This window comes from Aptenodytes patagonicus, chromosome 6 (assembly GCF_965638725.1).
Source record: "Aptenodytes patagonicus chromosome 6, bAptPat1.pri.cur, whole genome shotgun sequence".
Lineage (NCBI taxonomy): Eukaryota > Metazoa > Chordata > Aves > Sphenisciformes > Spheniscidae > Aptenodytes > Aptenodytes patagonicus.
The window spans coordinates 37,024,026-37,038,182 of NC_134954.1; the positions used below are offsets into that span (position 1 = coordinate 37,024,026).

The 14,157-nt window shown below is 42.0% G+C and overlaps 1 protein-coding gene across 1 annotated transcript in view; it reads right to left on the reverse strand.

The window, feature by feature from the left end:
* The window catches only part of CPS1 (carbamoyl-phosphate synthase 1), a 119,849-nt gene that overhangs the window by 18,760 nt on the left and 86,932 nt on the right, over nucleotides 1-14,157 (reverse strand). The window contains exons 26-31 of the mRNA XM_076340592.1: nucleotides 9,254-9,448; nucleotides 8,615-8,682; nucleotides 6,274-6,349; nucleotides 2,731-2,808; nucleotides 1,599-1,706; nucleotides 276-365 (exon numbers count right to left, since the gene is read on the reverse strand). Of these exons, the coding sequence (XP_076196707.1) occupies nucleotides 276-365; nucleotides 1,599-1,706; nucleotides 2,731-2,808; nucleotides 6,274-6,349; nucleotides 8,615-8,682; nucleotides 9,254-9,448 (615 nt within the window). The remainder of the gene's footprint in view (nucleotides 1-275; nucleotides 366-1,598; nucleotides 1,707-2,730; nucleotides 2,809-6,273; nucleotides 6,350-8,614; nucleotides 8,683-9,253; nucleotides 9,449-14,157) is intronic.

Here is a 14,157-nt window from a genome sequence, read left to right on the forward strand (position 1 = left end):
AAAACAGAGCCATTGCTGACAGACAATGCAACCAGGCTCACTTCACTCTCAGTGGCTGCACTGTGTAAGCAAGGGAGGATTCTCTTTCCCACGCAGACAAGGAGAGCTGCGTGAGCTATGGGTGGCACAGGTGAGCCACACATTGTCAGACAAGGCAGGTTAGAAACCCACAGCTGCTACTGCCACAGAGTTTCCATGACAGGGGCTGCAGGAACCATGCGCCTAACTATCCAGAGCAGAGCCTAACTTCCTTCAACAGTCACGAGAGGTCTTACCAGAACATCGTTGCCTCGCACCAAAAACTGAATATTGAATGGACCAGAGATGGCAAAGGCATTTGCAATCTTTTTTGTAGCAGCTTTTACCTACAAAAAAAAAAAAAAGTAAAAATGTATATATATTTTATAAATAAATAAGTCAGTCCCACAGAATAGACAGCATCATGGCAATAAATCACCTCACATGTGGATTCCTTTAAGTGTCACATCTCTCTGCCCTAACATATTTTTTTCTCTATGCCCTCATTTTGGCAATAGCATTATCTTTCAGAAGCAAACATGTTTAATTTGCCTGGTAATCTAGAGCCCGAAGTGCCATTTGAGGGCAGAAGTAAAAACGCAGCTTCGTGTGTGTGTGAGAAAGCAAGGGAAAGAGGGAGAAAGAGAGAGAATAAAAGCCTGCCCTGTCTGTAGCAATTCCTACACTGCACACTGGAGCCTTTATACCTTTCTTGGTGAAATAATGAATAATGATGTTTTGCCATTTGAGATTATCTACTCGGTTTTACAAGTGTACCAAGAGTCTTTCACCAACATGCCTGTCCCATCACAAATCAGTGGGAGGTGTGTCAGAAGAAATACTCTGAAACAAATTGGGAGAAAACACTATGGTCTTATTTTCTAGGTTTGTCAAGAAATCACATGCCATTTCAGTACAAGTGTTTTAATAGCTTTGCTCCAGGAGATAACTATATTCACAAACAAGGCCTTGGGCATTCCTGTAGAGTTGGAGCACAGACCATTGCATTACAGCTCTTGTTAGCTTCCAAGCAAATCCTTTCCAGGATGATATCACAGGGCATGGCACACTTCATTTAGAAAATGCATTTTGACAACTAACTCTGTATCACTAGGTTTATTCTCGAAAGGGGAAAAAGTCAAGTTTAGGTGAGATTCATTCATCCTGATATCCTTTCCAGAAAAGGCAGGCAGCTAGAAAGTCACACACCTGATCTAATCATTTAAGGATTATTGGAGAAGAGGAAGTGGAAAGTGAACTGTGGCATAGATATGGATTAGACACTCCTCTACTGCTATGGTTGCTGGTCCTAAACCAATGAAACAAAAAAATGCAATGGGTCTGAAAGTGTGTATATCTACTGCTTAAATTAATGGGATACAGTTCAGATGATCCTATGTGTAGTATAGCCAATCATAGGGGGCACAAAAACATCCTACATTTGCACACATCACACTGGCCTTGAAAAAACAATGGTGATTTGATTTCTCCATTGGTGATTGAGCTCTCCCAAGCAAAGGGGGAAAGCAGATTCAAATTCTTATTTTCTTTTCTCTTTTCAGTGCTAGTGCAACACCTACCTTCTCCAAGGCTCCCTGGCTAATAGTCTGTGTGGGTAACATGAGGGTGGCATCTCCAGAGTGAACGCCTGCATCCTCCACATGCTCTGAAATAGCATGTGAGATAACCTGCATACAGTAACAAGAGAGCTGTTAGTCACCTCACCCCCTCTCATGAACCGTCTGCCCACCTCCATGCCCTCTGCTAAGTACAGCCCAGCACAGTCTCCTGAACAGAGATGTATCCAAAAGAGGATACAGACAGGGGGGGAAAAAAGGGAATCACCCAAGATGTTGGGGAGAATAGGCCTGAAGCAGACACAAGGCATATGAACAAGGGGATCATGTTAGTGTCTTTCATATCATGGTTAAGCAAACTGCAAACATGATAAAACCTACCACAGTCTGGAGATCCTAAGGCTTCCTTCTTCTCTCTAACACACATTGACTCAGAAGGTAAAAGCTAATTAGGCTTCAAACCAGCTCTCTAAGTTCTGCTTGTCACGAACACAAAAAAGTTGTCATTCCCCAATAGAAACAAGTATGGACTAACATAATTTGTATATTTTTTTTTCCTCCACTCTTTTGTGGTGTTTTAATCATGCAGAAAAGCAAGCAGAGGAAATTCAGGCCTAAGGATTTAAATTGAATTAATTGCATCAAGGTGCACTACCTCGATACTGAAAAAGTGATCGTCTGCTGGTTAAAAATGAAGATTGAAAACAGAATACTTCTGTTAAATGAGAAGTTTGTGATTTTTTTCTGAGAACTGTCTTTGATTAGTAATGAAACGCAAAGTGAAGTTGTAATAATAAAACAACTGTGGTAATATTATAACACATGCTGATACAATTCTGATGAAAGTAATTTGTGAAGCCAGTGATTTGCGAATCCAGTAAAAATTATATTCTAAAGGATTCATTCACATGGTTAAGCAATGCTTAAAAAAATAACTATTTAGCTGTATACAATAAGGTATGTTGAGCTTTTCAAGCACGATGGTTTTGAACCTAAGATGAATTCATCTTTTCCTGTTTCTTTACTCTTCTCAGCATGAATCCATGGCTGTATAGTAAATCATTCAAACCACACATTCTTGCAGATCTCCGATCCTGAAAAAAAGTTTAGTATTAAAGAAAAGCAAAGTTCTTACTCTTCCTGCGTTGGCTACAGCATCCATTTCCACCTCACGGGCATCTTCAATAAATTTAGTGAGTACCACAGGGTGATCCTGTCATCAAGACAAGACAAAAGAAGAAAGTTTTTATTTGACAGTATTTGGGGATCATCCAAGCGCTCCACTATTCACCACTGGAAAAGCTCTGGAAGCAGAATCCCACAAGACCAATCTATTAATATCCTTATTTCCACAGATAAGTGAACTTTGCAAAGGAATAATGGGGGGAAACTTGGCATGATTTCTCCAAAGCCACTGATGCATTAGTTTGATTCCTCCATAATGTCACCATTACAGGGAAATTTGGGGCAAAACCACAAAGAGCTTTTTGGTGAGACCATGGTAGAAAGAAGATAGTGGGACACATGCATGGATCCAGTGACCTCTGATCCTGTCTCCCAAAGACATTCCTTACCTCCAAGATCTTCAATTCTTCCTTCCTCTGAGCCTCCCAGCCGCCTCACTGGGCATACTGCTTCACAGAGTAATTGATTCTTGGCATACTTAATGACTTGGTATAGTGGCTGTTTGCTATTTTAAAGAGTCATCTATTTTAGGCAACTGGTCATTCCTTTCTCATTTCTCTGCTTGGTTTCCTAAGTCTCCCAGGGAGAAGTTGCCACTAATTATAGCTGGCCAGGAACAGTTTGTCCTTGACTCTCAATACATTCCCTGGTATACATGGTTTTCCTTCCTCTTCTTCCTGCCTATCTCTGAGATGCTAGCACACACTTCCCACTCTTCTCTAATGCTTTCTCCTTCCAGCCACCTGCTCCAACAGACGGTTAAAAATCTAATCCACATTCTTCCAGGCCAGCTTTATATCTCAACATTTTACCTGTCCCATCCACCATTAACTGCCTGTTATTTATTAGAGAATAAAATGGAATAAATGACAGTCTGTGCATGCTCAAAAGGCTCCCCTTGAAAAAATATAAAGCAACTCCAAAAGTTACAAGACACAATTCCTTACATTTATCAGTGCAAGGGTAAATTCACAGGCAAAGGACAATGCTGCAGCCTACACTGTTTCATAAATTTAGCAACTTGTGTCCTGTAACTTTCTGCCTTGCTGCAGTTTTTCACCAGAAGATTTTATATGTGCACACAACCTTGTTTACTCCAATCAGTCTCAACTCGCACAAGAAGTTTTGAACATTTTTGACAACATAAATGCCATAATGACGCAAAACCATAACAGCAAAGTAGCTAAAACAACAGAACAACACTGGTCAGGCACTTTATCTGGAGATGCTCTGTTGGATGGAGCAGAACTAGGTAAGGCTTTGTAACCAGAAAAATGAAGCCTGTGTCCCACAAAGATGCTCATGCTCAGTTGTATACTCACAACTAATATTGCTAGCTTCTGTGGAACCACTCACAAGCCACAAAGCCTTGACGAGACTAAAAACGCCTCCCTAATTTAGAAGCAGAATACAGTACTTTTGTTCTGGTTTGCTTTTAGCTAGCTTAGCTTCAACTACACTATGGCTTTTGTCAGTATAAAATACTGGATGAAGAAAGTTTTCCCTTGGCAGTCTGACTACACTAGCAAAAATTTAGCAAGTAAATCTAGCGTAAGTCTCTGCAGGATCAGGGCCAGAGTACCCAAAGACTCATGGTGTGCAACTGGTCATGTTTGCAGGAAGCGTCAGTGCCTTATTTGTGTAGCAGAACTGGACATCATAAGGATCCCATGGGAACATCCACTCTTCCCCCTAGGAATACATCACATATTGCCAAGATTCTACAACTTCAGCTCCCAGCAGGGCCTCCTGTACCAGGGATGAGACCTCTCAGAAATGAAGAACAACATTGCCCAATTCAAGTCAATCACGCTGTGACAAGTTAAGCTGACCAAGGGTCACTTCCCTGGGCTTCAGCCTCCTATAGGGTATCCGTTGCCATCATAAAGACATCCAGTGGCATGAGAAAGTGAACGTGGCTTAGGGCTGCTGCCTGGTCTGCTTCTGTGAGTGTGTGGGGAAAAACAAAGCAGGGTACTTAAGATGAAGTACAGAGAGAAGCTAGGTGTTTTGGGAGGCTGAGCACTGCTAAGAATCTGGTTTCTACCACAGGTTGACCCTGTAGTCTTTTGAGAATTAGTTATATAATTCTTTCTGATGGAAGTAACAGTGGTACTCTCCCGCTTTCAAAAATCCCTTTAAAGTTGTTCAAAGATGATAATAAGTGTCTGCTTCCCTCCACACTAACCTGTCCTTCAGGATATTATTACTTTGCAAGGTATCTCCCTTTCATTCCATCTTTTCTTGCTGAAACACTAAACTTCCATTATTTGCCCCATACACTTAAAAACCACATGGTTTTGTTCTTGTTCAAGCTTTAACCACCTAAGAATTCCTCTGAGTAAGTGGTAATGTGTCTGGCTTCCATAGACAGTTGTGTTTTCAGGGAGTTTCTTTTTGACTTATTTATTTTTAACTCCAAGATCCCTGCGACAGTAGTGTTTATGGTGCTACAGTACTGTTCTGAACAGTGATCATTCAAAAAAAGGGGAAAACACCCTCAGAAGAAAACAGACCAAAAGGCGAGACCAAACTCAGACTGTTGAAAGGTCAGACTTCGAATTCTGTATGTTCTTCATTCAACCTTGATCATTTAACTTTCTCCTCCTCCTATATCCTCATCTCTCCGAACATCCCTTGTAGAATAACACTGATAGAAGGTATAGAAGAAATTCAGGCTTTGAGTTGTTTACTATGTTCTGAAGCATTCATGTCTTCGGGAAACTGCTCATATTTTTCTTTTCTAAATTTTAACAGAGTAGACCAAATCCTTCCCTTTGCTAGAAAAAAGACACTGTAAAAAATCCCCAAATTAGCTTTTGAAAAACATTTAAAATGGAAACCAGAGTTTTCATCTTCTGCATTACATACTCTGCAGATCAATAATCCCACTGGATTAAGAGTAAGCAGGCAGCAGTCCTGCTTTTGTATCAGAGGAAAATGGAACTCAGTACATGATTTGGAGAGTTAAATATCATAGCAAAATCTTGCAAATGTTCCTGCATTTAAAAGGAGGAGGAGGGGGGAAGTCATTGGTCAGAGAGAAGATGCCAGGATGAAGGTTTAAGTTGTTCAAAAAAGCCAGGTAAAATAGAAATTGAGTGAAAGATGCTATCAGTTCTATGCTGGTTGACGTAACTGGCTACTAGCAAGCTTGGAAGGGGTAGGAAGGGTCCCAGCCCACTAGCCTACACCTATTTATATAATTAACTGGTCAGAAACAGATGCCTGGGTACAACAGCTAACTGCCATCCCCGCTGCGTGCCCGCATCCCAGTGGTATCAGTAAGGATGCCTGCACAGGCTCCCATGGTCTGCCTGTTACGGAGCAAACTGAGGAGTCAAACTCTAATTTCACTGGCTCCTCCCCAAACAAGGAAGGGAAAGAGTGAGAAAGACACAATACAGAAACAAAGAGATGGAAAACACAGTAGAGGTGAAACAAATATAGCAAACACAAAAAGAAAAAGCAGTAGAAGCGCAAAGACTGGTACCTGAGAGACTCTGGTGGCTTCTGCCAAGAACTTCTTCATTTCCTCTTCAGTGAATACTACATTCATTGCAGACCCACTGTGAGAACAGCAAGGAAAAGAAAACAGGTCAGCTTCCCTCATGACTTCAAGGGAGATATCAGTGTTAGACACCACAGCACAGGGTTGCCAACTACCTTTATATGACAGACTAGCCAAACAAGCTCCTGACTCAAGCCACTTGCTCCACTCTTGACTGAAAGAAAGGCAGAGCTGGTACCTAAGGAACTTCCATTATACTTTCCAGAGAAGATAGGTGACCTTCAGAACCATAATGAAGAATCAAAGAACCACGGTCATGTAGCCTTAGCACTGCTGCCAGATTCGCTTTCTGACCCAAGCCTTTAAACCTCCCCCTAAGCTGGAAGAGATGGCTCGTCAGCCAGATAGCCCTGCTAAGGACCCAGACTTTCACTGTATGTGCAGGTTAGCTGTGAGCTCGGGACAAAACAGATGCTTTGCTCGCTTTAGCCCAATTGCTCACCAGTGACAGATGAAGCGAGGAATGCACAGGCCACCGGTGATGGTTTGGACAGTGTAAGTGCAGATGAAAATGGGCTGTTCTTTGCTGGCCATTTCACTACGCCCCTCCCCTAATGACAGTCCTTAAGGGAGGGGCACAGCAGATACAGACACTGTATCTGAAAGCTACTTTGAAATGTAGCTGTCAGTAATACCAGAGAGGGGGATTTGGGAGAACATAGGGTTGAGAGTCAGTGATTCAGGTCCCTTTTAAAGACAGTAATCTTTTTTAAAAGATGTTACATTGGTCACTTCTACCATTGATGTTCAGCTTCCCCCTTGCTTTTGTGGGCAAGGCCAAAGAGACTGTGGGGAAAAGTGGAAGAAGGATCTACCCCACAAAATCTGTCACTTCAGCCTAAGATAAATAGACACAAGTACCTAGGTGATTATACTTACTGGACTACCTCTTCAGCTGATGTAAATCAATAGAGTTCAGTTAAATTCATTGACCTATGACAGTTGCACCACTGAGGATGTGAGCTGATGCATACAGTACATAACCGGTGGGGAAATGCATTTAGTTTTCCAGGGCAACTGGCAAATATTAAAGGCTGTATCTGTTCAAAGGATGAAGAAGTCTAGCTGTGGACTTGCTGCTGTTCTGCAAATAGAGGCCAGACAGTGTGCTGTGCTAGCGCTTTTCACTTTCTATTTCAAGTTTTACATCCTCCAGTGTCATCTTTCTCCCTGAAGTCCCCCTAACCTGCACAAATACCCTTTAGCAAATACTTACATGGAAAGGGCCTATACTGAATTTAATACGGATGGAAACAATAGGCTAAAAGAAGTGTTCCCTAAAAATCTGGAGCATTACATCAGGAGCAGTTTCTAACTTATACTCCTGATCTGAGTGCTGGTTTTTAAACTTTGCTTCACAACCCCACTGCAAGCTTCAGAAACTGGATAGAAAAGTCACATTCAGCAGTCTTTTCTAAAGGGTATTTCCTTGAGGGTTTAACATATAAGAAATCCTTCTCCTTTTCTTCTTTTTAAATAAGAAGGTTTTTTTTTTTCTCCCCTGAAAATGAATGTTGTGCCTCTTCATTTTGATATGTCTCTTTTTCACATGAAAAGGATCCTGTCTCCAATTTATTTTCACTTGTAAACTATGCCCAGAAAACTGCCTCTCTGTGCCTAGTCATCCAGCTATGAGGAAACTCCTCGCAGAGAAGAGTGATCATTCAGAACGTGAATTTGCTGTGTGTATGCGCTGGTGTAACTTCTTCAAAAAGTCTAGCTGTTGGAAATGTGTGGCTCTATACAATGTCTATTTAAAGAGAAGCAGCTGCCGCAGTGCAAGGACATAAAACATGCCTGTAAGCAGAGAAGCCTGGCAAGTAAGAAGCTGAATTCAAAAGATGCACTGTCATTTTCTGAAAACAGATGCCAACCCCAATAAATGGCCTCAGCATGTTCCCTCCTGTTTTTGCCAGTGGCAAACAATCTTCTGGCTTAATTGCACAGGTAGTAGTCTCGGGAACCTTAAAGAATATCCCAGATAGTTCGTGGTTTTGGCCTTGAGATATGTAAAAGGTAATGCAGCTAAACAGACATTCTTATGATTTTGTTCTACCTTTGATCTGTGCCTGATGGACATAAGGGATCCATTGGCTTCCTTTATTGGTTTGAGCATCTGTCCCACCTGTTAAGATGGGCAGCTTTATGCCACATGCACCTAGCATAGCATTTTCCACGTCCACTGAAATTATTCTCCCTTGTCTCAAAGAGGCTTTTGTAGCTCATACCCCCAACTGGATAAGCTCTGATGGTTGAGCCTTACCTCAGAACATAGGAAGGCCTCAGCAAACATGGGTAACTCACAGAGCTTGCAAATTCAACTGCATCTCTCTAAAGAAAGGGAGGAAAAACATGCTGTGAACAAGAAAATATTTTAAAGTCATACCAAAATTTCAACTCTAACTGCATTTGCACTTTACTAGCCATTAAGACTGAGAGGGAGGGGGGGAAGTTGAGTACTACAGCCTAGGCTGAATGTAATACATGACTTCCTGGTTCCAGAGTTGTCATCTTCAGACCTTCCCTGTCCATAGAGCTTCACCAGGAAAAAAGAGCAGTGCCGACACATCTCTATCCCTTTGCAATCTCCACCTGCTAGAATAGTTTTCAAGGCCAACAGGATAAACTAGAGTAGCCTGACAGTGGTGCTAACTTCTGCTGGTTATATACCCCATGTTGTGTAAAGGTGATTTAAAGACACTTCCCTTCCAGTTTCCATCCCACTCCCAGTGATGCTATAGCATCACTTTACAGGGATCAAAAATTCTTCAACACTGGCAGTAAAAAACTGTCAAATGTCTTTGGAATCTCGAAATCTATCAGTAAGTCGGTCCCCCCTAAGCAGATGTCCATAACAACCCCCAGCTGCTTCATCGTTTCCCAGATGCACATCCCAGCTTACCAGCGTGCTGACTGCCTTCCAGGGAGCCTGGGCCACATGCAGCTCATCCAGAACAGCTGAGAATATGGAGCGATCTTCTGCCCGGTCAATCTGCAAAGGATTTGTGCCAAGGATCTTCACTCCACTCTGGTGTAGTGGCACTGCCAAGTTATTGGGAATCTGCCCACCTACAGAAATAATGCAACCACTGCACCCCTGTTGGCAGAGACAAAGGAGCACAGTCATGTCCAAGTTAGCTTAACATTAACAGCTGTTATAATGAGGAATCCAATATTTAGGTTACAGGTTGCTATGAGCAAAGGCAGATCATAATTGTGCTGATCCAGAGGCACCCAGGCTGCAAAGTGTGATTCAGAGTGTGTAGCCTCTCTAAAACAGCAATATCCTCCTTGATACCACTCAGACAGCAATAACTTGAGGTCAAATTCCCCAGGAAACCAAAGAAATGTGCAGTGTTCATATGCCTTTTGACATCAAGCCAAGATTTTAACTTCTGCTAGAACCACAGACTGTTACCTTGTTTTCATGTCATGTTTAGGTGCTTCTACTTTCCCAGTGAGGATAAGCACTGAGCTGACACATGCTCCCTTGCTTTGCAGAGGAAGGGCGCTGCGCTATGAAACCCTCATGCCCTACAATGAAACTCAAAACTCTGCTCGGTGGGGTCAGGCCTCCCTCCTGTGTTCTCCTACACATGTGAACATGGGGACCACCACTTCAACCAACCACTCCCCTTTCTTTCTCAGTCCAGCTCTTCCGAGAAAACAGCCTCTCCCACGCTCACCGTCAGAGGCTTCCAGAGGAACAGACATTCACGCAAACTCTTTTTTACTACAGATTTGCAAGGCAGTAACCCCCAGCAGAGCGATAGTGGGAAACAACTGGAATTTTTTGTTGTTGTTATTATTTGCTAAGCAAACATCCTTTCCTAGCCCCAGATGCCAGCCTTTAAGGAGTGCTCACTGCTGACCCCTTGCTGGCATGTACAAAGCAAAGCAGAGTCTAGTTCAACAGAGCCCAATCCATCAGACAGCCTGTGGTGGTGAATTACTCTGGGTACACTTAGCCCTTTATCTTAATTCATCCTCACTGTTCCTGACTAGCTCCTCATTTCTGGTAGCACATTTGATAGTAACAAGTATTTCAGCCAAACTGTCATATATGCTCATTTCTAAGCAGGTTATTTGCAAGTGCTTCAATTCCAGAAGTGGATGAGGCAGGACAGGTGGCACAGCATCCTCCAGCCACAATGGCACATTTCATGTTCATCACTGGGCGACCACAACATTTTTAGTGAGGAAATAATAAATGACAAATAACAAGATACAGGTGAGCTCACTTGCAAACACACAACCTTCTTCAGGTACAAATATGGGCATTTTTTTTCTACATAGAACCCCTAATGCTTTCAAGTACAATCTAGTCTGGTGTGAAAATTTTCAATAGTAAAAAAAAGGCCTTAGAGTACCTGCAACAATCACAAGGATATGAATTATGTTTAGATTGTGTAATAATTGAGGGTAATTAAATAATGGGCACTTTACTTCCAAATTAAAGCTGGTGAAACTTTGCCCAAAGGAGAATCAGGCCCACAGTACAGCTGTAGTGAAGGGCTCTTTCGAACCAAATGTGTTTTACACACGTTTTACCCACCTCTAACAAACAAGAAACATAAATCAAGCGATCCATGGTTTGACTCTATCTTTTAGATTATCAATGTTCTTTTAATTAACAAGTGTGTTTTTCCTGAAGAAGGTTAGCCCCACTGGCCTTCCTGGAAGAGGAACTTCTTAATGAGGGATTTAAAGGGATTTAGAGTGGCAGATCTGTAAGCTGAGAGCAGGATGGACTAGAAGTGACTGAGAAAAAACAGATGATAAATGCCAGTACAAGCCCTGCTCAACTTTAATGTTGTTAATTTCCTACCATAATAAAAAGTGACTAAAAATGTCTGGCATTTAAGCAGCACTTACTATCCCAAGGTCTACAAGATTATTATTTGCTGCTAATATACAGTGCTGGAAATAATTTTTTTTCCTTTTCACCATGCAGTCACTAATGGGATGACATGCTGCTGCTGGCCAACAGCAACTATCAGAAAGAGCTTAGGACAGGGAGTGAAAAATGCCTTGTTAGTAGAGGGTGGAGCAAGGACAGAGACTGTTTTGTGCCCACATGGGGTTGTCTCATGACATCAGAGCTTGCCATCTCCAACTCAGAAGAAAAATCTGTTCCTTACTGCCTCCAGACCCATCCAAAATACAGTACTTATCTCTAGTCCCCGGACCCCTTATCATCCCGCATGGACAAGAACCAGACAGTGAATAAAGCAAACCCCTTCTCGCAGCTTGGAATGGTTCCTGCTTGATAACAAGTCAACCAAGCTTGGCTGCCAACATCAACCAACATCTTAATCTATCCTCAACATATTTGAAATGCGAATGTCCTGGCTAACGGCTTCTCTTCAGCTGCTGCTTATTTCTTTCTTTAAAACAATTCTAGTCACTGAGCCTCTAAAATCCAAATACTGCCTACATCAAAGTTGGGATGGCGTTAGGGACTCCAGCCCCAAGGAGACAGAGGAGATGGCTTATTCAAGCAGATATCAAAGAATCCTATACTCATTTTTACTCAAAAAGAACCATAAATTGAGACCCAGCTGCTTACTTCTTCCTTTAAAATTCTTCTGTTATTTCCCAAATCATGCTCTTTCCCGAAGAGCAGTCCACCGCCCCACTAGGGAACAGGACTGCTCCACTGAGAAATGTGGGCAGACAGAAGTGGACTCCACTGCATATCCCTTTGTCATCAGCCATATTTTAATTATAAAGAAAATTAATAACATCCTTGCCATTAGATATCTTTAAAATATACGCTATACATAATCTAGTGAAAGAAGCCTAGAGGGAATTATTTTCCTTTTATAACAAAAATCACTCTTTTTATTACTACCTTGCTTTTATGTCATTAGTAATAAAGTTGGGTTTTCTTTTTCCCTGAGTTTGAAAACAAATTAGACCATTAAAATTGTACCTAAGAGCCTCCTTTAGTTTTATGAATTGTTTCAGAATGATCCTAGAAACTGAGAAAGAATCAGAAGAGGCCCTCAAGCAGATAGATATTAAAATAAAAAGGGAACATCTTCTCTGGAAACAAAAAGCCAATAAATCTGAGGGAAGGAATTTTTTTTTTTTTTAAATTATTGTCCTCATAGACTACCACCTAACTTTGCAGATTCACAGTAAATTAAACTTCCCTCCAAAGCACAGCTCTGTTGTGCAGAGCTCAGTGTCTGGTGAGTCAGAGCAGCTGTGAATGTTGACTGGAGAGGGAGAGGTAAAAGGGGACACAAGGGAGAGAAAGAGAAGGGACAGCTGAGTATGTCCCTAGGATAGGACCATGTGAAGCTGTGAGCAGCTCTCGGTAGGCAGGTTCCAGCCCCCTCAGTCTCGTTGGTAACCTCGCTCCTCAATGTAGCCTAATTTGCCTAATCAGAAAAACTAGGAAAAGTCAGTGCACCTATTTATTTGACCTTAATAGTTGCCCAAGGTTTGCTGCTAATCCTAACAATGTTTAGGGAGTTGATGTATCATCTCTACTGAGGGCAAAGTGTTGTGTCCATTGTTTGCTGATGGTTTTACCTACAGTTTGCCAATGATCCAGGACTTCTCAGAGTATTTGCCACTGTTCATTGTACACTGGAACACTAGAGGAGGCTAACGAGCCAGAGAGTTTAAAAGATCAGTCTGAAACCATGGCAATATTCATGCTTTGTATATGAAGCTGGGGGAGATGGTTATCTGCAGGATTGGTGAGGGATCTCAGAATCAGATCCTGAACTTTTAACTTGATCATTTCCTTAGGGACTGACTTCCGACTGCATTTGCCTAAGGAAATATTCTGTTAACAGGATATTAGCATTTGGCTCACTCATTTTTAAGAAAATGACATATAGCAAATAACATATTTTAGACTACGCTCTGCTGGAGGTCTGGAGTCTGTCCCCAGGTCTGCCTATGCCCTTTTCCATGACTCTTTGCAGCCTCTCTGCTCCTCAGAGACTCAGTTTCCCTACTTGCAAATTAGGCAAAATTATACCATTCCCTTTTGTCACTACTTAAGAAAAGTGTTCTAAAACAGCTGAGTATTTATTATACATCTCAGGATTTATTAGACAGCACAACCCTAACTTTTGATGTTTAGGCTCAGACCCTGATGGCTTTAACACCTCCAGAGCAAACACCAAATTGGTTGTTTTCATACCCAAGTCAGACTACCATAACCCTCTGCAGACTCCCAGCATCCCTCTTCTCACCCTTTTTATTCCCACCACCTCAGCTCCTGTTGCCTCCTCCCTGCCTTCTCTCCTCTCACGATCACTTTTTGGTTTCCTTCACAAGCAGGACAGGCTAAAAACAGGCTCAGAAGCATGAGCACAGTCCAGCTGATGAGCATGGCTGGCTGGGTTGGGGAAATTGCCAACAGTGTCCTTCCCCTTCAGCTCCGGGTACCACAGGATGCTGCTATTAGACCTTGAGATCTGCAATGCCTCCCATCATAAGCAAGATCAGCCTATGGACTGAAAATCATGACTTCAAACTGACCAAGCCCTGCTGTGACAAGCAGGATAATGCAATCTTCAGTATGTATGCATTATTCTTTTCACGTCTTTTTCTTACCCAACTTGCTAGTTACTAGCACTATGTGTTTAAATGAGTAGTTGCTCCCTCATCACCTATCTCTACTTTCTCTTTGATGCTGCAGTAATTAGATGCTGTATTTCATCAGTGTTATTTGTCTGACAAACTGTCACACCAGTTTCCTCCATGTGCGAAGTTCAGAAGTTCTGTTTTGCTTAAGTAAACAAGAGTTCAATGCTTATAAAGCTGAGCCTCATGGATAAT